Source organism: Argentina anserina, chromosome 3 (genome assembly GCF_933775445.1).
Source record: "Argentina anserina chromosome 3, drPotAnse1.1, whole genome shotgun sequence".
Taxonomy (NCBI): Eukaryota; Viridiplantae; Streptophyta; class Magnoliopsida; order Rosales; family Rosaceae; genus Argentina; species Argentina anserina.
The window spans coordinates 1,011,906-1,034,639 of record NC_065874.1 but is presented as its reverse complement, the minus strand read 5'-3'; the positions used below and the strand labels follow the sequence as shown (position 1 = coordinate 1,034,639).

At 39.5% G+C, this 22,734-nt stretch overlaps 5 protein-coding genes across 5 annotated transcripts; 3 read left to right on the top strand and 2 right to left on the bottom strand.

Annotated features, from left to right (window-relative positions):
- The first annotated feature begins 407 nt into the window (after positions 1-407).
- LOC126788429 (uncharacterized) lies at positions 408-3,865 on the top strand. The gene is made up of 2 exons (XM_050514419.1): positions 408-508; positions 2,048-3,865. Exon 2 carries the CDS (start codon positions 2,100-2,102, stop codon positions 3,603-3,605), a length of 1,506 nt encoding a protein of 501 aa, XP_050370376.1. The 5' UTR covers positions 408-508; positions 2,048-2,099; the 3' UTR covers positions 3,606-3,865.
- Positions 3,866-4,545: 680 nt separating this feature from the next.
- LOC126786113 (UPF0051 protein ABCI8, chloroplastic) lies at positions 4,546-7,621 on the top strand. Its single transcript, XM_050511828.1, has 2 exons — positions 4,546-6,070; positions 7,166-7,621. Exons 1-2 carry the CDS (start codon positions 4,634-4,636, stop codon positions 7,382-7,384), a joined length of 1,656 nt encoding a protein of 551 aa, XP_050367785.1. The 5' UTR covers positions 4,546-4,633; the 3' UTR covers positions 7,385-7,621.
- Positions 7,622-8,510: 889 nt separating this feature from the next.
- LOC126787806 (SWI/SNF complex subunit SWI3B) lies at positions 8,511-10,700 on the bottom strand. The gene is made up of 2 exons (XM_050513712.1): positions 10,104-10,700; positions 8,511-9,903 (listed from the first exon to the last, which is right to left on the bottom strand). Exons 1-2 carry the CDS (start codon positions 10,698-10,700, stop codon positions 9,079-9,081), a joined length of 1,422 nt encoding a protein of 473 aa, XP_050369669.1. The 3' UTR covers positions 8,511-9,078.
- A 5,141-nt stretch (positions 10,701-15,841) lies between these two features.
- LOC126788769 (uncharacterized) lies at positions 15,842-16,344 on the top strand. The gene has a single exon (XM_050514781.1). The coding sequence runs from the start codon at positions 15,939-15,941 to the stop codon at positions 16,272-16,274; it is 336 nt and encodes a 111-aa protein (XP_050370738.1). The 5' UTR covers positions 15,842-15,938; the 3' UTR covers positions 16,275-16,344.
- A 687-nt stretch (positions 16,345-17,031) lies between these two features.
- On the bottom strand, positions 17,032-22,448 carry LOC126789494 (protein DETOXIFICATION 40-like). Its single transcript, XM_050515656.1, has 8 exons — positions 22,371-22,448; positions 21,410-21,802; positions 20,593-21,224; positions 19,767-19,823; positions 19,454-19,692; positions 17,706-17,824; positions 17,529-17,615; positions 17,032-17,431 (listed from the first exon to the last, which is right to left on the bottom strand). Exons 1-8 carry the CDS (start codon positions 22,446-22,448, stop codon positions 17,354-17,356), a joined length of 1,683 nt encoding a protein of 560 aa, XP_050371613.1. The 3' UTR covers positions 17,032-17,353.
- Between the last annotated feature and the right edge of the window lie 286 nt (positions 22,449-22,734).

The following is a 22,734-nucleotide window of genomic DNA, read 5'->3' as shown; positions in this document are numbered from 1 at the left end:
TTGATTACTTAGCTAATGTTAAATTAGAGTCAGAAATAATGGTTTTTGCACCAGCTTTTAGAGGGAGTGTATGTTGTGCAGTAAGGTATGGAATACACATAGTTGTGTGTGGTGATGGAGAGGTGTCATAACATGCACAAGAGTGTGTGGGGATTAGTGTGTGGTGCAAAATGCTGCTACACACCGTGCAGCAGCGCGTAGAGAGAATTTTTCACTTTTAGATCTCAGTCATAATAAAAATAATAATAATAAATAGTGAAGAGTGTCCGAATTTGGAGAATATAAAGAATTTAACAATGCAGTTAAATAGGGATCAGGAAACGACGTCGTTTACATGAGGTTTTCTATAGTAAAAATAATAAAAAGAAAAGAACACAAGCGCATTCCCGCGTCTCCCATAAGTTTCGGTGGATTCTCAGTTCCCGGATAAACAGAATCTCACTCCCAATTCTTCCCCAGACAAACGAATCACAAGCTTGGCTGATCAGGATTGTTCTCATTACCCATTGTAAGGAATTTCGGTTTCAGTTTCAGTTTCAGTTTCAATTTCGCTTATCACTGTGTTTGATCATAGTAGTCTTTAGGGTTTCATCCGAGGAAACCAACACCTTTTGTTTTGATTTATTTATATATGGGAGCTGGAATTAGATTGTGGGTTTAGGGTTAGGAGTTGAGTGATGTAAAGATTGAATTTTCATTTCCTTTGTTGATTCCTTGTGTCATAATCTGCTCTTTCTTCATATATGATTTTGGGCTAATTAAGAGCCTCAATGAAGAGAGATCTGTGTAATACTAGACTCTTTTGAAAGGTTATGAATGTGAAATTCCAGACATATGATGATGCATGCAATGAAAATACACAAAACAAAACAAGTATGCAGAGTAAAGGGGGCACGAGACTGATCTCATCTGTTATTATGGTTTCATGTGGTTATTGTTTTTTGGACTTGTTTTTGTGAGGTGGGTAATTTGCTTTTAACATGACACAGTAGCTCTGTGGGAAAATGTGATCAGGTTGTATGAAGGTGGCTCTCTTATGAGCTACGCGTGCTTTTAGTTTCAAGAGTTATACATAAGCTTTCTATGATTTAGGAAGATTAATTGATGAAACTATAATGGTTAGTTGTTCAGATAGCTTTTACATGAAATATTTGAAACTACGAAATTCCAGGAGTGGGAGCTGGGAAATAACGACTCAGAAATTCCTAATATTTGGGGAACAAGAGGGGTTGGGATTTAAGGGTAGTTCAATTTCACATTGTAATCTATAGGGACATTCCTGCTTCTATCGTTTGTAAGGATTGGGCTATGACGAGTTCAGAATATGTTAAGTTTGTACTACTTTACAGGCTTGGTTATTTTCTTACCTCTTTTTAAGCTCCTATACATGGCTAGACAAGTGATTATTTAAATCTGAATCTTCTCCAGTTCTTATTATAGTGACATAAGTGTGAAGGGATCCGAGTCTACTGTTCAATCCTTCATGGCAGAGAAGGACTGAGCAGTATTGAGATCTTTACCCATCAGTGTTTTTTGTTTATCACTACCATATATATAAACATGTATTTGTACAGAAATCGGTGGAGATCTGTTGCTCCATACAGATTTTGAGTTGTCCTTATGCAAGTTGGTCTGTTGTTGAACTTGTGGCTTTATTTATACATAAATCCTCGTAGTTTAGACTGCTTCAATAAGTATGCCTGCCTTAAGAAGAGAGGAACTGATTCATCAATTTATGTTCACTGCTATATTCCTAATTAAGAGTGAAATAGTTAAATGTAGGTACCCAGGGGGAGCTCTTGTTTACTTGTAAACCTGTGGTCTCTTTACAAGATAAACATTGCCTGATCGGCATATATTTCTACTCTTAAAAGTCTATTTGCAACATATACATGACCGCCTATTCAGACTCAGATATCATAGCGTGCAACTCTTTTAAGAAATGCATTGACCAATATGTTTATTGTAGCCATATAACATTTTTTGCAGTCACCATTTATTCATGCAGACAAGCAAACTATAACATGAATTACATGATTAAAACCAGTTTCTTCCTTGCAGTGGAATTTTGTGAAAAGCAGGGCATTATTCTTTGCAGTATGAATCAGATTCAAGGTACCAGCTCTGTATCTACGCCAGATCTCCCTATGAAGCGGAAACGCGGACGTCCACGTAAGGATGAGAATTTAGTTCATGAGAGCATGCCTGCAATACCAGGACCTGATAGTCTGAAGAAAAACAAGCAGAGTGCAGGTACTAATGATGATGCTGAAGATGAAATGGTTGGTCGGATGGTTTCTGGAGTTATTGAAGGTTCATTTGATGCCGGCTATCTTCTGAATGTTAAGGTAGAAGACACTGACACTCAGCTGAGGGGTGTTGTGTTTTTACCTGGAAAATTCACTCCAGTTACTGCAGAAAATGACATTGCTCCAAATGTTAAGATGTGCAAAAGAAAAGAAGTTCCAATACCAGCTGTGAACGTGCAATCTCATATATATGGTTCTGCCCACCCATCAGAGCAAAGTAACAAGCAACCTGTTGAAGTCAAGAAGCAGATACCTGCAGTTCCGGATCATGTTCCACCCCATATTCCTCAGTGTGGCATCGTGGAGTCTTTTAAAAGTCAATCTTTCTCTGGCATCCCGGAAACTCTTAGAAGCCAATGCATCCAGAAGTCTTTTAGAAATCAATCTTTCTCTGGCATCCCGGAGTCATCATCTTTCGTGATTCCTCCTGTGGATAATTTACTGAAGAATGATGCCCCTGCCATCGGAGGTAAAGCCATGCCACAGCAACCTTTGGAGTCAGTACTTGATAACCAATCTACCTATGTAATGACAAAGTCCGAGAATAAGGATGTTGTTGGACAGGAAAAAGTGTTGGAGGAAGTTGAACCGGCCACAACAATCACAGAGTCAACTGGTGTAGAGGGCATTAAAGAATCAAAGATAGAAAAATCATCTGAATCAATTGGTGAGTTACCGAGCATAGAAACAGTATGTAAGGATCCTCTACTTCAGCCTCAGGCTGTGGATACTGAAAGCAGTGCATTGGTTCGAGAAGATATCAAGAGCCTGAATTTTGAACTCAATCATAATCCTGTATTTGCTGAAGCTGTTCCCGCAGTGGCTGTCATACCGAGTGTTGATATTGTATGCAAGGCTCTTCAAGTTCAATCTCAGACTGTGGATACTGAGAAGAGTCACTTGGTTGATGATGAGGTAAAGAGTGTGAACGTTGAAACTAATCAAACTCCTGAATTTGCTGAACCTGCAGCAAGTTCTGTTATACTGGGAGCTGTGACTGTATGTAAGGATCCTCAAATTCAATCTGAGAGAGCTTTGGATCATGATGTGGTAAAGAGCCTAGATCTTGAAATGAACCACACTCCTCCTCTTGTTCCGGAACCTGCATTTGCTGTCTGTAAACCAGTTGAGAATCTGATGGAAGAAGACGCTGCGCCAAAACCAAGTCAGTTGTTAGGGGGAGAGACTGCTGCATCTATTGGATCCATTCCTTCAACCATCGGTGAACCTCCTACTGGTGCTATTGACAGTATGGACTGTGATATTGCAGATACTATTCCACCCGCACAATCTTAGATCACTTCCATAGCACCAAGCTAGTTGGGCCGTTTTTTGCATTTCAGTCACAATTTATGCTTTTCGGATGATGATGTTAATGTTTTTCAGCTGTCTGATGGTCAGGGCTCGAGCTTCTTTCGGAGAGCCATCTTGCAGACAGTTGTGAAGTTTTGAGTCCAGTTTAGCTCTCCAAATCATGCAGACAATTAGAAGTTTGATGTCTTTCCTTTTCCCGCATTTTGTTGGAACCCTCTAGATTTACTCATTTGAACTCTCTCCTGTTATTCACACCTCCTAATTTCTTTTTTATTTGTTAACTAACTTGAGTAAAATTTCTGTTTGCTCTAAATTTGTTAAGAATGTTCACCGTTTGACCTCTACTATCCAAATGAGGAAGGTAGGCCGTAGGCGCAAAATCAAGCTTTTATAGACAGAGTATCTTGAATACACAACGTATATCTTGACATATAGTGTGAATGACTAAGATTCTAATTTAGCATCATGTAGAGGAACTAAATGTTCATCCGCCTAAATACATTCGAAACCAAAACAAGAAAAAGCAAACAGGCGCACATGCTGTGTCAAGAGGCTAAATTACTACTAACTACAACAAAAAAAACTATGATTACGCGAGAATGCGTGAACAAACATTTCATAATCAAAAACATATAATTGCAAATTACACTGACCGACAAATGAGACAAAAATCAATCGAAAACTCACCAAATCGAACCGGCTTGCCGGTTCATCAACCGTCTCAGTTCACTACTTTTAGTTAGTAGCGAAAAACCAAACCGATGGAACCGAGTCTAACCTCACCTACTATGACGGAAAAATATTTTGCCCCGACGACACAACCGGGGCGGACCGCAACAAACCCGCAAAGCCCAAAAGCATAACACAATGGTTCGTGTCAAACACGAGCCAGCTATATGAATTGTGTGGCCACAAAATAAAACAAACCAAAAACCTCACACATTTCCAATTTCCCACATCGGTCTCCGATTCTCATATCACCACAGAGAGCAGCAGCAGCCAATCCAGCCATGGCTTCTCTCTTATCCAACGCCATCTCCCTCTTCTCTCCCCAACCCACCACCACCTCCTCCTCCTCCGACTCCCCCAAGTTCCCCAAACCCTTCCTCCCCACCGCCTCCAACTTCCTCAAACCCCTCACCCCCAAACCCTCCTCTTCTTCCCGCGTCCTCCGCGTCCGCGCCGACGTCGAACCCGACCCATCCGCCACCTCCCCCCAAGGCAAGCTCAACATCGAGGAGTTCCTCAAAAACCGCGACTACAACGAGAAATTCGGCTTCAACATCGAAATCGACTCCCACTCCATCCCCAAGGGACTCACCAAAGACACCATCGTCCTCATCTCCAAGATCAAACAAGAGCCCGTCTGGATGCTCGAGTTCCGCCTCCAGGCCTTCGAGAAGTTTCTCACCATGAAAGAGCCGGCCTGGTCCGACAACACATACCCGCCCGTTGATTTACAGGACCTCTGCTACTACTCGGCGCCCAAGAAGAAGACAAGCTTGGAAAGTCTAGATGAGGCCGATCCGGAGCTGCTCAAGTACTTTGATCGGCTCGGCGTGCCGCTGAACGAGCAGAACCGGCTGGCGAATGTGGCTGTGGATGCTGTGCTGGACAGTGTCTCGATCGCCACCACGCATAGGAAGACTCTGGAGGAGGCTGGGGTGATCTTCTGCTCGATTTCGGAGGCCATTAGGGAGCATCCGGAGCTGGTGAGGGAGTATCTGGGGAAGGTGGTGCCGGCCGGGGACAATTACTACGCTGCGCTGAATGCTGCGGTGTTTAGCGATGGCTCGTTTTGTTACATTCCCAAGGACACGAAATGTCCTATGCAGATTTCGACTTATTTTCGGATTAATGCCCTGGAGACCGGGCAGTTCGAGAGGACGTTGATCGTGGCGGAGGATAGGAGCTTTGTGGAGTATCTGGAGGGGTGCACGGCTCCTTCTTATGACAGGAACCAGCTCCACGCCGCGGTGGTGGAGCTGTATTGTGCTGAAGGGGCCGAGATTAAGTACTCGACGGTGCAGAATTGGTATGCTGGGGATGAGCGAGGGAAGGGAGGGATATATAATTTTGTGACCAAGAGGGGGAGGTGTGCAGGGGCGGGGTCGAAGATATCTTGGACTCAGGTGGAGACGGGGTCTGCGATTACTTGGAAGTATCCCAGTGTGGTTCTGGAGGGGGATGATTCTGTGGGGGAGTTTTACTCGGTGGCATTGACTAATAACTATCAGCAGGCTGATACCGGGACGAAGATGATACACAAGGGGAAGAATACGAGGAGTAGGATTATTTCGAAAGGGATATCGGCTGGGAATTCGAGGAACTGTTATCGCGGGCTTGTGCAGGTGTTTTCGCAGGCAGAGAATGCTCGAAATTCCTCCCAGTGTGATTCTATGCTTATTGGAGATAAGGCTGCTGCCAACACCTATCCTTATATTGAGGTAGTTGCCTTTGATCTTGTCTCATTTATCTATTTTGTATCATGTGTGTTCTGTAATGTTTACAAGTTTGCCTATTGTGTGATGATTATTGTTTGTTTATGCTATTTTGCCATTATGGTGAAGAGTTCCTCAAACACACCCAAAAACATTTGTTTTGTCCAAAATCATGATTTTCACCCAAATTGTGGGTTATAGCACACACGGTATTCGGCTGAAATTTCATGTCCCCAGTTTCTTACCAAAATATTATCATTGGTAAATCCTGATTTTGAAGCAACTCTGTAATTGACAAACCTCAAAAATCTCAACCCGATTTTGTTTTACGGTTTATATGGTGTTAGGATCATGTGGGTTCTGTAATGTTATACAACTTTTCCTGTTGTGTGATGACTCTTAATTGGATGGGATTATTGCATTACGTTATGCTACTCTGCCATTATGCGGAAGCATTTCATCCAACATTCTGTCAAAAACATTTTTTGGTCCAAATTCATGATTTTCACCCAAAATTGTGGGTTTATATAGAACACGGTTTTTCGGCCAAAATTTCACGTTTACAGTTTCTCACTAAAATCTTCCCATTGGTAAGTCCTGATTTTTGGGCAATTCTTGAATCGACTGACCTCAAAATTCTCAACCTGATTGTGTTTTATGATTTTTCAAAGTTGGAAAACCGGGAAAATTATGAAAAAGAATCAAGTCTAGATTTTTGAGGTCTGTAACTTGGAGAAACTTCTAAAAATCATCATAATTGGCTTCAGGATGCCGTACATTTGCCAATGTAATTTTCTTGGATAGTTTTTTAAGTTGCAGAGAATAGGTGATGGATTAACTGTAACAGGAAATGCTACTAGCATTGTTATTTTCAGCCAAGAATGACAATTTTGAAGATTTTCAACCAGATTAGTTGCTTTTCAATTGGCTGTTTTGGTATTAATTGTCACTTTGATTCTTTTATTTCCAGACACTTGTTATATTCTTCGCTCGCATTATTTTGTTGCTTTTCGTCCAGTAATGCTTGTGTAATGTCAAACTTTCATGGAATATACTATTAGTCTTTGTTCCTCAGTGAATTCGCTTCATAATTGTTAACAGGTCAAGAATCCCTCCGCTCGCATTGAACACGAAGCCAGTACGTCCAAAATTGGTGAAGATCAGCTATTTTACTTTCAGCAAAGGGGAATAGACTATGAGAAAGCTATGGCTGCCATGATATCTGGTTTCTGCCAGGCAGTATTCAATGAGCTTCCTGACGAGTTTGGGTCTGAGGTGAATCAGCTGATTGGCTTGAAGCTTGAAGGAACTGTGGGTTAGATACCTGTAAGATGAGTTATGGAAATTCAATCTTTTTGTCCATGGTTGTAACCGAATAGTTTGCAAGAGACCTTGTATGTTTTAAAATGGCTAGAATACGTGAAGTATGTACATAAAGATTTGATGTAAATGCTTATACTCTGTTGCCATTTGCCCACAGTAACTTGTTGAAATCGAAGCGGGCATAATGACGGGCACAAAACATATGACAGAATTAGGTTCAATGCCAAACGAAACGTGCTTGTTATGAATTTGGTTTAAGCTAAAGAATGTGTTGAAGTTCCCAGTTTACGCTATTGTGTTAAATTTAACTCTTAGACTGGCATAGAAAACCAAGGTACTTCCGGTTCATCGGACAAGACTAACATCTGTGAAACCTAAGCGGTTGAGGCCAAAACTCAGATACCATTATCTAGTAAGTTTCGATAGATAAAAGAAAGGCGCCTCAAAGATTTTCATAAGAATGGCGGGTTTTAACGTAATTCAGACATATAGGAAATGAAACGCTACATAGAAACAGCATATCTGCTCAAACTAAATGTCACACATGAAGAGTGTAGCTACTTGCATTCAGGTATCAACAAGCAAAGCAGATACAGGGGGCAGAAAAATGCTCTGTTGAGAATCTAAGTTATCTCTCCTTGAATAATACGAGTTTTCAGTACACTGCTAAGTGCTAACAATACTAACATCTGTCTTCTGAGAAGAACATACATTAACAACGCAGAGACCATCCCTTTTAGCATTCTACTACTGCATCCCTATTCTAGCTTTTGGTTTTAGGTGCAGATTTCTTATGAGACAAAGTGTAAGCTGATCCACAAACAGCATCGATTTCATCTGCTCTAGTTGTTGCATTTCTTTTTCCAACTGCAAATTTAATTCCATAAAACGAACAATCCTATCTTGAATCGCTTTCAACTGCACATCTGTAATCCCAGTTATTGCTCTCTCCACACCCAGCCCTTCTTTCTCCAGCTCTGAATTCGCATCCACAAAAGCGCCTCCCATTGCATTCAGTTTGGCTTCATTGTCTCCATTCAACGCAGCATCACCTCCACCTCTTTCTCCATTCCCGCCCAATTTCCCCGCAGTAACTAGTTGAAATAGAAGCAGTATGATAACAGGCAAAAAACTTACTGTGACAGAATTCTGGTTCTGGCATGAACGTGCTTGTTATGAATTATAGTTTAAGCTCAAGAATGTGTTGAAGTTGCCCAGTTTACACTATCGTGTTAAATTCAACTTGTAGACTGGCATAGTAAAGCAGAGTACTTCAGGCTCTGGACAGGAGTAACATAAAATTTCATGCATTATGTGAAACCTAAGCAGTTAAGGCCAAAACTCATATACCAGTAACTTGTAAATTTCCATTGATGAAAGTACGGCTGCTCAAAGATGTGCACAAGAACGTAATTCACACATAACAGGAAATGAAACACTACATAGAAACAGCATATCTGCTCAAAATAAATTTCAGGCATGAATAGTGTAGCCTACTTGCAGTCAGGTATCCACAAGCAACGCAGACATATGGAGCAGAAAATCAGTGATGAGAATCCAAGTTATCTCTCCTTGAATACGACGAGTTCTTAGTACACTGCTAATAATACTAACACGTGTCTTCTGAGAAGAACATACACTTAACAACGAAAAGTCCATCCGTTTTTGCATTCTACTACTGCATCCCTATTCTAGCTTTTGGTTTTAGGTGCAGATCTTTTATGAGACAAAAGTGTTAGCTGATCCACAAACAGCATCGACTTCATCTGCTCCAGTTGTTGTTTTTCTTTCTCTAACTGCAAATCTAACTCCTCAAAGCGAACAATCCTATCTTGAATCTCTTTCATCTGCACCTCTGTAATCCCAGTAATCGCTCTCTCCACACCCAGCCCTTCCTTCTCCAGCTCTGAATTCGCATCCACAAAAGCACCTCCCATTGCATTCAGTTTGGCTTCAGTGTCTCCATTCGACGCAGCATCACCTCCACCTCCACCTCCATTCCCACCCAAAGGTCCAACACTCATCCTACTTGTTTCATAATCCGCCTCAGAAAGGGTCGTCACAGCAGCATGAGCAGCGGCTTCAGCAGCCTTGACACCCGCCAAAGCAGACAAAAACGCAGTCTGAGCCATAATCGGATTGCTGGCATCCGCAAGAGGGGTGAGACGCATCCTCTTACTCTCCAAACCAACCTCATCATCCCCATTCCCCTCCTTCACCGGACTCACACCACCACCATCCAACCTCTCTGAATCCAAATCATCTACCGGCTTATCAGCATACGGAAGCTTCAAAAAGTGCGCCACACATTCCTTCTCGCTTCTACCAACGTGCTGTGCAACCTTCTTCCAATCATCACTGTAATGCATAAGCCCTTCTAGCAAATGCAATGTGTCCTTATCTGTCCAACCATCCCCACTCTCTTCACTAATCTCGACCCTTCTGAAATCCGATGAATTCACACCAATCCTGTAGTTCCCTCGAACATAACATCTCGCACATAGAGTCATATCATACTGACACACAAACCACATTACACCAATGCATCAAATTTCAAGTCTTTTTCGCTACGAAAATCGAAAAAAAAATCAAATTTATATCCTAAAGAACTAGACATACAAACCACATTACACCAATGCATTAAATTCCAACTCTTATTCGCTACGAAAATCGAATCAATCAAATTTCTATCCTAAAGAGTTAGATATTTATATACCTTCCCAGAAACAAAGCACGAAATGCTGCAGAGAGAATTGCAGCCATTGCATATCCGCTTGTTATCCTTGGTAGGGGCAGAAGCGTCTTTTACACCGGGCTTCGGCGACTGAGCGCCACCGTGGACGGCGGACTTGGCGTCCTTCTCCTCCCATTTCAGCGACTTGATCGACGGAGCGTAGTTGATCAAACCCCAAGTCTCGAGGAAATTGAAGACCCTGTGAATGGAGCCGACGTCGCCGACTAGGGTTTTGCGGACGTCGGTGAAAGTGAGGCGGCGGCCGGGGTTGGAGCGGTAGTGGTTGATGATGTGGTTGCGGTAGTACTTGTAGAGGTTAGGGTTCTTGGCCGGCGTGCGGGAGTTGAAGAACTCCGGTAGGGATCGGAGCTCGGATTGGTAGATGTCGTCGAAGGAGAACCAGCTGGAGTAGCTGGGGATGAAGATGGTGGCGTCGGAGTTTGGGGGCGGCGTAGGGGGAGGAAGAGGGCGTGAGACGGCTGCGGTGGTCGTTGTAGTGGCCGGAGTGTCGGGCTTGACGGAGGAGGAGGGAGGAGGGTTGAGAAGATTGAGCAGCTGTTGGATCGATTTGGTAGCCATATTTTTGGAGTTATGAGAGGAGTGTGATGAAAAGTTACTTATGTAATTGAAAAGTTACACTGAAAGTTACCAATTATCTATATGTAAAAAAATAGTTGTGGTGGTGAGTTTTGGGAGGGATGATTGTGATAAGGGTGCGGCTATTTCCACCCTGCTGTCTTTTTAGATCACTCTCTATTCATATTTTTGATTCAAATTTTCCGTTTTTACTCTTAAAATAAAGCATTAATAAGAAACATGATAAAAAAGAAAAACAAAAACAAAAATAAAAAACGTATGAAAATTAAAGCTTGGCATCACGACAACATCACCAATATTTGGTTTTACTACTACACTCATGATGATCACCAATTCACCAATTGCCATAGCCTTTTCTATCTTCAGTCCAGCCCTCTTCACATAGGATCATAATTGTCTGAAAAATAGTTTCAAATCGAAAAAAAATAAAGAGGAGATGTGGGTTACGGGAGGACGGGATAAATAGAGATTGTATGTTTTTTTAGTTAGTTTTTTATTTCATTTTTACAATATTTTTTTTAATTATATAAAGGGTAAAATTGAAATATGATGATTTGTAGGGTAAACAAATAGTACAGTGAATGTATACTAAATGGATCACTTTTGGAATTCCAATCAAGATGGCTCCTTTCTAGTATGGATTCGTCTATGTTGCAGCGCTGCATACCATACATACCGAATTTAACGGTGAATAGAATGTGTCTTAAAATGCACGTGGGGCCCGTGAAATGTATGAATGATTGATTAGAGACGCTGTAATGCTGCACCATATAATTTTTTTTTCTAATATAATACTAATAAAACCATCTAGTAGTTGAGCCCACTTTCAAACAACTATTATGATGAAAACTAAATGATTAATTCAGAGATTGAGAGAATGTATGAGTAGTGATGGCGAGCAAGTGAGCAACATCCATTGGGGCCGTCGGCGATCGAAGTCGGAGGATGAACGAAACACATCGTTCTCTGTTTTGAGAGAAGGGTAAAGTTAGAAAATACGTAATAAAATATCAATTGTTGGGTATAAATAAAATTTTACTATGTACATTTAGCCACACACTTAACGTGTTTAGGGTAGAATGTACTCCAAACTTACAACATAACATTGATGTAAGAACAACACGTCATCATCCTCTTTTTGTTTTTGGTCAGAAACAAGTCATATCACTCATACTATCAATGGCGGAGCAACGTACGAGCCTGAGGGTGCCATGACACCCCTCAGGATTTTGGCAGCATATATGCATCTGTATGTTATTTGATTGAAGTGAAGCCATAATTAAGTATCATGAGGGCAATGGCACCCCACGTTCGACTTACCATCACTTCCATGGATGGAAACATGTATATATTGGTTGGACTAGCTTTATAGAATTTATTAAATTTAACAGATTCAAAACTCTTCATTAATAAAATTATGGACAATTACTATTCCTAGCTAGATAGTATAGTAAAATTAAACTTCTAACGTAGGTAGACCTAATTTTACTTTTATTTATATAGAAATCTAATCAACATTATTTGATTATGTGCATTGAAAAGGAAATTGTATTAGAATTTAGCATAGACTCGATTATTGATGAATTTCACCGTATGTAGGAAGTTAATGTATAATTCAATTTCAAGGGGATCAAAGAAACATGAGTATAATCGTTCTGAAAATACAAGATAGAACAACAACGAGTAATAGCAGCGGAATATGTAGAATAATTTTTTTTCTATTGAATAAACGATATTACAATGATTACCTTAATCAATAATAATATTATTCTCAAAAATAAAATATTTTTTACTTGATCGTCACAATCAAGTATGAAACAACTTCACTAAAATTGTTGTTTCAAGTGTAGATACAACTTCACTAAGATCGTTGTAATAACACGTACGTCGACTTCACTAAGTTTGTCGATGTTACCACTAAGCTCTTAAATGGAGTCACAAATATCTCATAGCACTAAACTTTTTTTTGTTGTAAATATCTTCTCTCTAGATTCACCTTTTTTTCTTCTCCTATATGTGTCTCTGTGCGGCAAGATCACATACTGCCTCTCTTCACAATCTCCCCTATATACCTCACGGCAACTAACTAGAAACCATAGCACCAATAAGAATTAAGCCCATACAACTCTACATCAAAAAACCCATAATAATAAATAATATATATTTTAACCAATTTCTCATCAACTAAATATATGTATATATATACCCACATAATTACATACTAGATTACCCATAATTAAATCGGTGAAACTACCCTTGCCGTGAGATATACAAACTTGCCTTGACAGTTTCCTAGTCCCACTAGGAAAAACCTTTAATGCTCACCTTTAACTTGTTCTTCACTCCTTTGGAATATATCAACATCATAGAGGCCAATAAGTTCCGATGTGACTGAGGCCCAAAGTCTCAGATTCTCCTCCAAGCTATTCTCCATCTAAGAGGAGGAGATCTTCAGCCACCAAGCCGATGCCGCTTGGGTGGTGGAGAAGTACTTCCACTCTTATATGTTTTCCTCTCTCCCTCCCCTTTAAACCCTAGAGGATGCCGCTTTTCCTCACCGACGAGGAGTTCTCCGGCCACCGAGACGATGCCGCTTAGGTGGCAGAAAAGGCTGATGCACACATCCAAGACCTTTTCACCGAGCTAGAGACGGTCAAGGCACAAATCAATGGTGCTTCGATCACCGCAGAGCAAATTTGCTCACTTCTCGAGTGGAAGTACATCGACCTCTCCGATGAGTACTCAAAGCTTCAGTCTAAGGTCGCATAGCATTCCTCCTTGAGATGTTGAAGGATAATCTGAATCAGATTATGCTGGAAATTAATATGAGAGGAGTGTTGTGAAAAGTTACTTATGTAATTGAAAAGTTAACTTGAGAGTTACAAATCAGATATATGTAAAGAATAGTTGTTGTGGTGATTTTTTTTTGTTTTACGGATGATTGTGAAAGCTTGAGTTTAACCTCACCAATCACCATATTACTGACCTCTATATATGATAAAATTAAACTAATAGACAATATGATTTTAATTTCCTCCGACATCTCAAATATTATCTGAGTTTGATTGTACACTATATATACTTTATAGTTCTACAATAAGTCTGCAAGTATCCACTCATGATGACGCTCGTACACTAAATTGGGCAGGGGTTTGTTTACGTGCCGACTCTTTTTTTTTCTATAAAAATTATTATAAGTACCGGTACATAGTTTATGTGATGTACTTATTTAATGTTATTTGTTTATTTTTTATTGTATTTGTTTCTAATTGGTTATTCATATTTAAATAATATTTTCTTTTTTCACCATGTACATGTTTACCACACCATGTAGTAATATAATTAGTTGGTACATCACATGACAGTGTCACGTGGTATTCCGGCTACATATAATAATTACTTTAGATGAAACATATCGGATTTTCTCCCATGCATTTTTAGGTAAGCTTATGACATTCAAATTCAAACCATTTTTAGCTTATATTATAGTTCACATTTCTCTTTTTTTATATATATGAAATCATTGAAAGCTTAGCTCACCACCAAATAAATAATTGCTAATTGTCATCACTACAAAAATCATAGAATGAAAGACGAATGAAATTGAACCAAAACAAGATATATCAAAATATTAAACAGCAATAATGCAGGCATGGTGTCCTAATATACTCACCAGTAATGGATGAAACGTCATCTTTCTCTAAATCCTCTAATATTATATCACAGATGCATAATTATCAGGTTTTAATTAAAATAATCATAACTTTGTCATTGTTGTTGTTTTTGTCAGGCAAATCGATCGAGGCCGGTGGAGGTCAGTTCTAAAGGTTGACTTGATAATTGAAATAGAAAGGCCTGCGAAACAACTTGCATGTTTCAGAGCCATCACTCTCTTTTGACTCCCTATTCAATTTGTTATTTCAAAGATTTCTGTGGAGGTCTCTCTGTTCTATACATGGCAAGCCTCATGTTTTCTCTCTGTCCTATTTGAATTCAAAGGCCACCTACTAATGGCCGCGCGCATGGCCAGCCAGCCTGCAACTTCTCCAAGCTCGAGTCTACTAATTTGACGGTGTGCTTGTTTATAATTTCCAAAGTAGGTCGATTCACAAATTATGTCTCAAGTTGATCATTCCAACAGTAGAATGCGAATGACATGTCCAATTCGATGTTACACTGATATGATTCGAACATTTGGCGGTGAAAAATCGACTGTAGATTGATGTGTTTCGATCGATTCCGTTTTGATGACAAACTAACTTGTTAGACAGATAACATGTTATGCACGGATCATAGAGAAAACAAATGCTCTAACTTGTTAGTTGGCCTTACGGTTATCTAGCTACATTATCTTGACATCATGACGAGTGATTTCTGGATCATCTTCTACTCAACTTAATTACATCATCACAGAGCTACGTCTATACTCCTAAGTCCTAACAAGATTTCACATCCACATTCATGTACCTAAATAAACGCTGATGACGATTAAGCTACACAATTTTCAATGTTGTGCTAATACATGTACCAAAGAAAATGCATGAACTATATATACTTAATTCCTGAACTTCAATTTCCCAAAACCCAGCCACAATCGTTGCTCTGTATATTCATCACCTTAATTACCACATGGTTTGCGTATACATAGTCACGTACTACATTTTCCTTTCTTTAATCACTACTAATTCTGTTCCTCATTGGCATCTCTGATCCAAACCCTAAGGTCCCGATCTGTTAATTAATTAACCCTTCATATACTTAATTTAATTAAATACAGAAACCTAATATCTGGTTATTTGCTAGCAAAAAACCTAATTATCTGGTGACTATCTGTTGCTACTGCAAATTATAATTAATAATTAAGAGATCAAGTTTTTCTAATGGCATCCTCTCTTACTTGAGAGCATGGTTTTGTCTTACTTAAATAGTTCATAACATGTTGATGATTTATAAGGCCAGCTCAATGCCTGGTTCCTCCTCCATTATTTTTAAATGGTATTCAATTTTCTGCTAAAATTAGTAGTGCACATGCTTTGCTTCATCACCTAATTATATGACCTCCTATCTTCTTATACCCCACCTCCAATAGCAACTCTAGCTTCAATCCCTTCTATAAAATCCACTTAACACCATTTGAGCTTACACAATACAAAACACCTCTCTCCCTCTCTCAACTACTCTCAAGCACCGTTCTGCTGGATTTTCTTGGCAGAAGATTCAATGGCTGGTGTAAGGAAGCGAAGTGGGTACTCTAAGATCGATAAGGAAGACCCGGAAGAGGTCATTCATCGACGAGCACAGTTCTTGGTCTACAAAGTGATGCAGCAAGCCGAGAATCGGAGAAGGCCTTCAAATCTGAGGATTAGAATACGGAAACTGAAGGTTAAGTTCGGGATGAGACTGAAGAAGTTGAGGAAGAGCATGCTGCTTAGCATGTCTGCAGCAAGAGTTGTCGTTTACAAACAAGTTTTTAGGCAGTTGAAAACTTGCAGGAGCTTGTTTGGCCGAGGAGAGGAGCCATTGCCAGCCTTCAACCTTTGTAAACTTGCACTTTGAATTTGTGCTGTACGTGTTAAACTTTATTCTCCATCATATTCAGAAATATATACGAGCTTCATCTTGGTTTAAGCAGTTCTGGATTTCTAATCAAATTATTTCATAGTATATTAGTATATATATATAGCATAGCCGCATAGGATCTTAATAATAATATATGATTTCGCATAGTTTACTCTTTCAATTTATGACCTCTATACTAATGGCTCTATAGGACTCATTTGCAGTGTATATGGATCTATCTAACATGGTTCTGTAAACTCATAACATGGCTGCATTATGTAATTGGCACTTCAACCAGTATTCATTATCTGTGTGAGGGTTTGCCTGGTTGGAAAGTAATGGGATACCAGCTATGACTTAATTATTTCGTAACTTTTAGCCAAACAAGCTAAGTCAACTTCCTGAAGAGTGAAGACAATCATTTTCTTCTTCATTTATTTAAAGCTTCCATACCATGCCGGCCGTACTGTCTCATAATTGACTGTTCTCTTAACCTTCATGTGTGATAGCATCTTCACGTACGTAGTGTTTGGGCATATATTGGAATCGAATGGTTTGGTTCTGCTAGCTTGCCGGGCTGCTCAGAAGTTACTATCTAGACTACCTAACTTATATGTATGAACTTATTTATATCTCCATTATAATGTCGTTGGTACATAATATATTTGCGAGTGCTATACAAACGATCGATAGCAATTTTTCTTTGAGTTGTTATATATGCCAGTTTCGATGGCTTAAAATGTCCAGGCGAGAATTAGCACTGTGTCTAGTAAGTTATTTCTTACGGTCGAAAAAATTAATTACATTCTAGGTCCAACAAATATGCAAATGTTTGACACTCTCTTTGTGTGCTATTTTGTTTTCCTCCTTTCACGCTTGACATACATGCATACACGCTCTTTGGTTATCTCACTGGTTCCCACCTTATTCTCATGAGACAATAATATGAAAGCGCCTAATCAAAGCAAGCTAAATTTGTAATCAAATCGTGACAAATTAGAGTTGAGATCGGGACGATTAGCCAACTGATGTTGTTGGAAACTTGAGCCTTCGTCCTTCAACATCAGCTCGATTGATCAGCTCTTAAGTAGAGTTTGTTGTTGCTGTCTATTGGAGTCGTCCCATTTTTCCAAACGCTCTTTACTTGTATCCACCTGAAACAACCGATCCATAGTAGTTTGTTAAAGATTAGAATCCAAGTAAAGCTAATTCGTGATCGATATTGATCTAAGTCACAATGTAAGTGATTACCTCTTTGATCCAGTCCGTACGAAATGTTACCCACAATAAGATGATGGTTTGCATCAATGTTCCTCCTATCATCCCAGACCATATTCCCTGCATCGACATATTAATTTTAAGGTTCTTTTTTCTTCTATCTCTGACTAAAACATGTGCATGCAGTGCATATAAGAAGTACTTACGTACCTGAGCTCCAAGATCGAACTTAAATCCCAGAACACAGCCTAATGGGATTCCAACAACATAGTAGCATCCCACATTCACATATGCGACAAAGGCTTGCCATCCACAACCAACAGCCACCCCTACGTACAATAAACACGTGTGGATTCAGTGATTCCAACGACCGGTGACGCACAATGACGACGCGGATGGTGCCAGCTGTGCTCCCCTCCCGGTGCTCATGTCAGTGCAGGTCGGAGCTGCAGCACTTGCCCACGATGGTTGGAATCTCAAAATTTCTGCACGGTGCCCATAAACTTGAAATTTCGAGATTCCGGCCGATGTTGCAGCTCCGACCGGTACAGACATGAGTGTCAGGAGGGGGGAATGCGACCGGCACCTTCCACGCCGTCGTCGCGCGCCACCAAATTCGCACCGTGCGGACAGTGCGAACGTTCACAATTGAGAAGCTATATATAAGGGATCATTCAAATAAGGGATCCATTTTTTTTTAGTATTTTAAAGGGATAGCTTAGTAACGAACTTTTCGATTACATTTTCACTTCTCCACCATTTAACTTTTAGGGTCTAATGTGTAAAATCTCAGCTAAAATGGTGATCGTTAAGGTATCAAACTTTGTAAAAGCAATGAACGCACAAAATATGTCAAACATGAACTGTTCATGCTTATAAGTTTAAATCCTAGTTTTGAATGCCTTAACACCTCCACTTTGGCTGAAATTTTATAGAGGTGATACACATTAAATTCTAAAGGTTGACTAGTGAAGATGTTAAAATGTGATCGAGAAGTTAATAAAGTGACATATCCCTTTAAAGGACCCAAAAAATAGATCTCGTAGTGAAGGGGCATATATATATATATATATATGGAAATCAATCAAAACTTCGGATTCAATACCCCCTACGTGTCTTTAAATTTACAAAGTAATGTTCGCCTCTAAATTTTCACATTTCTAGTTGACATATATGACGCTAGCTTAAGCAACGCTCTGGTTACTAGTCGTATGCAACTTTCTTTCCTAATTTGATACTCCCCTGCACTTGAAAGGAACATTTTTTGTTTGGTTTAAAGATTCTAAATTGACCAAAGAATATGTGCTATGTATGCAAGCTAGTCCCTGCAAATTATCGTAAGTGATAATTCAACCATGTATGATTCTAAATACAAATACAAAAGAAGAAAGCATAACTCAAATAATTTGAAAGCGAAATATGTATATATATATATATATATATATAGTCCCTATCAAGAGTGAAGTTCCAATTTGACACATTTTTCGGTCATTTGTTTTCACCATAAGTGATTCAATATTTAGGTGTGCTATTCAAGATAATCTGTACAAAATTTCATCTAATTCGGACATCGTTAAGGTATTGAAATTAGATTAAATCAATGAATGAATTAAAACTGTTCAACGTGAACCGTTCGTGTAAATCTCAATTTTAAAAGCTCAAACTATTGTCAAATTGGATGAAACTTTGTAGAGATGATCTTGAATAACATACCTAAATATTGAATCATTTATGGTGAAAAAAATTGACCGAAAGTGTGTCAAAATTGGAACTTTACTCTGTAATTTCATAGTGAAGCTTCCCTATTCTGGACTATATATATATATATATATATATATATATATATATCACCTGCTAAAAGATGCATAATCATCATAATAACATGACATTGAAGAAATGAGTAAACGAGTAGTGAATTCATAAAACTCTCACAAGAAAACTACTCCTTGCGAACTTACCCGAGAGTACAGGTTGAATCCCATTAAGGATTAGAGTGACAGCCAAATAGGGAGTGAGTTTAGAGACGGCTTTGGCAACAGTTTCGCCGCTGGTAAAGGCGTAACTGATTACATCGCGGAGTGACAGCACAATGGCAGCTTCAACTATTGCAATAGCCAACGATACCAGTGTTACTATCACAACCGAGAATGCAGCCGACCTTGGATTCCCAGCACCTAGCTCATTGCTTACTCGCACACTGTGCATAATTTGATTTCTTCGTTAACAGATAAACAGTGATCTATAGTTATAACCTTGAAATTTGTCATTTACCTTATAGCTGCATTAAATCCAACTGAAACCATGAACAATACTCCATTAATTGCCATGCTGCATGAGGTTAAGTAAACCAGAAATGTAAGTACTATAAGTCTAGAACTACGGAGTATATATGGTATATACCTCGATCTACTCCTTTTCAAGAAGCAAAAGTAAAAATATGGTCGATCGCTTTACTTTTAAATTATTAGGTGATTAGGTACTGAACCTTAAGTTTTGATCAAAATCTATGAATGATCGCTACAGATCCTTACTCAACTCCATGGTATTCCTATAATTATAGGATTATGTGAATACTGTGACTAGTTAGCTTGTGTTTCTCTTTTCGTGAACATGTAGATATATTCTTAGTCATCCAAAATTAAGAAAAGTTTAAGCATGTAAGTTGAAAATGTAATGTCCCATCAAATTCATCGATCTATCATCTACGTTTAGAAAAGTTTACTTGCATGTAATAATCAGTAAGTAGAAAGATACACCGCCCACGTTATTGTATATTACTCGAGTTACTCTAATGCATGTTACAATTTTTTTTTTTGGAGAAGAAACTTACAATATATTTCAGAAAATTCTAATATACATCAATGTATGTTATACATCTAACATCCGACGATTGATATTGTTTTATGAGTGAGATCAAAAAAATAATATTCGTTATCAACCGTGGGATGTGAGATGTATAACATACATTAATTTATACTAGATTAAACATGTTTCATTTGAATTTCAATTGCAAATAGATAATTAACTTTGAAGTCCTTTTTTGTTGCCAGTAACTGTGCTATATTGCATGAAGTTAAGCTAGAGTTTAGTTTCTTACCATACGGCCAAAGAGTTCAACGCAAGCTCAGGGTCCTCTAGCAAGCCAGCAATCAGCACTAGCACCTGAAAATACCACACCTCTAAGCACAACATCACAGCTGATGCAGTCGATAACTTCACGAACTCCCACAACCCGGTAAACGCCTGCAAACTAAACCCACTCCATGTCTGCTTACACTTGCTGCTCTTCAGAATGTAGACGAACTGAGCAACTACGATGATCCACCAAGACAAGCTCAAAACCAATGAGGCACCAATCAACCCCCACCCTAACACATACACAGCTACCCAACTCAGCAATAAGTGTACCCCAAGAGTAGCCCCAGATATGTATGCACTTGGAAGCACAATTCTCTGAGCCTGGAGAAACTTTTGGATGGGGAAGTTGACAGCATAAGCAAAGATTTGTGGGATCAGACCATAGACAAAGACCGCGGCAGAAGAGGCCAGGGTAGATGATTCTCCAAATAGGAGCAATATGGGCTTGGCTAGGAGGAAGACCGCGAGAAGTGGAATTCCGGTGATGGTTAAGACTACGGTTGCTCTTTGGAGATATACGCCTAACATGTCGTACTTGTGGGCACCATATGCTTGCCCACATAAAGTCTCCACCGCGCTTCCCATACCTAACTACAAGAAAAATTAAAAGACTGGTATCAGTGCTTTCAGATAATCAAATCAACGATTAATGTGTACCATTTAGAGTGTTTTCAAAGGATCATATTTCGACGGAAACACTTCAAAATATACCTTAAAGAAGTGAGAGCCGCAATTTGAAGTCATGTTCGATCTCTTATTAGATATTCTGTACGTACCATGAGGCCGTAGGCAAAGAGTTGGATGCCGCTATTGCCGAGGGAGGCAGCCGCAAGCTCAAGGTTACCCAGGTGGCCGGCGAAGACACGTGTAGAAAGTGACATGGTGTTGTTGACGACGTAAACGAAGACTGCAGGGGCAGCAAGGCGGAAGAGGAGCTTGAGTTCAATCCATGTGGCCAACCGGAGCCTCTCAAAGCACGGCAACCGAGTGTCTGATAGTACCTTCTCAAGGGGAGATGACTCCTCGCCATGACTAGCTGAGGCTAATGGTTCAGAGTCAGGTTGAGAGCTCAAGATGGGTTGGTGGAGCTCTTCATGAGAACTCATAGTATGTGTTTGTTGCGGATATGAATGTTCCGCAGTGGGATTATATGAAGTAGGCAGCATTAACTGAATCAGATATGGTACAAGTGAGTTTATTTTTTAGTTTTTTACACTCTTTCGTCCATCGGCCAAATGTTAAACTAAGATCGTACGGCGCTGAATATTGGTGTTACTTAACTTCGTCAACCTAGATCTGAAGTTTTTCGCAGTTTTAAACTTTTAACCTCAAAAGTTTAGCAAGGGCGATCCATCAGGGTATATATATGTTTTGTTGTTTTCACGATTAAGATAGAAAATACGAGACAAAATAAAGTGATTCGACGTCGATGAGACTTGGTTGAAAATTTATTTCGTGCAATGCTAGTTTCTGTATAAAATGATCCTAAAGTTAAAGGTATATATGTGATCGATTTGCTGATCGATCGATCGAATAAGGGATGGCTGAAAGGGAAGGCATGCATATTTTAGCAGTAAATTATTGATACTTTTGGTGGTGCCTCGTCATACCAGGAACATAATCCTAAATCCTATCAGAAATTCAGAATAGCACTATCAATCGAAGATTTTTCATAAAAGAAAAAGAAAAAACATGAATCTCACATTCTCAGGTTAATTAGTGTACACTGTTCAGTACGTAACTCAAAGTTTCAAACCCAGCAATAAGAGCAGGAGTACAAGAACTCTGTGATGTTGGAGAGGAGAGATCCCACATTTAAGAAGTGACAAAGAAAATAAAGCTTATAAGTGGGTGAATAATAACCAATTGTACCCAACACATGTGAGATGGCTAAGTTGGGACAATATCGGTACAGTTGGTCCACGGGCCACGCTTGTCGTTGTTTAACATGGTATCAGAGCGGGTCCCTCTCCAGTCGTGCCTCCGATCTTTCGTGGGCCCGAGTTGGGTGCCACTTTGTCATGTCATGGACCTTAGTTTCTTTCATCCCAGTATGTGGGATGTTAATCTGTCACGTGCAGACCTAAAAATTAGGTTGCAC

What these genes read in the sequence shown, in the direction of transcription:
- LOC126787806 (XM_050513712.1), bottom strand. Translation starts at nt 10,700, where the DNA reads ATGGCTACCAAATCGATCCAACAGCTGCTCAATCTTCTCAACCCTCCT. An exon ending in CGTGCTTTGTTTCTGGGAAG is followed by an intron (nt 9,904 to 10,103) that starts GTATATAAATAT and finishes TTTGTGTGTCAG; the next exon opens with TATGATATGACTCTATGTGC.
- LOC126788429 (XM_050514419.1), top strand. Translation starts at nt 2,100, where the DNA reads ATGAATCAGATTCAAGGTACCAGCTCTGTATCTACGCCAGATCTCCCT.
- LOC126786113 (XM_050511828.1), top strand. Translation starts at nt 4,634, where the DNA reads ATGGCTTCTCTCTTATCCAACGCCATCTCCCTCTTCTCTCCCCAACCC. An exon ending in ACACCTATCCTTATATTGAG is followed by an intron (nt 6,071 to 7,165) that starts GTAGTTGCCTTT and finishes AATTGTTAACAG; the next exon opens with GTCAAGAATCCCTCCGCTCG.
- LOC126788769 (XM_050514781.1), top strand. Translation starts at nt 15,939, where the DNA reads ATGGCTGGTGTAAGGAAGCGAAGTGGGTACTCTAAGATCGATAAGGAA.
- LOC126789494 (XM_050515656.1), bottom strand. Translation starts at nt 22,448, where the DNA reads ATGTGGGATCTCTCCTCTCCAACATCACAGAGTTCTTGTACTCCTGCT. An exon ending in GGTTTGAAACTTTGAGTTAC is followed by an intron (nt 21,803 to 22,370) that starts GTACTGAACAGT and finishes TATCTGATTCAG; the next exon opens with TTAATGCTGCCTACTTCATA. An exon ending in TTGAACTCTTTGGCCGTATG is followed by an intron (nt 19,824 to 20,592) that starts GTAAGAAACTAA and finishes AACCTCATGCAG; the next exon opens with CATGGCAATTAATGGAGTAT.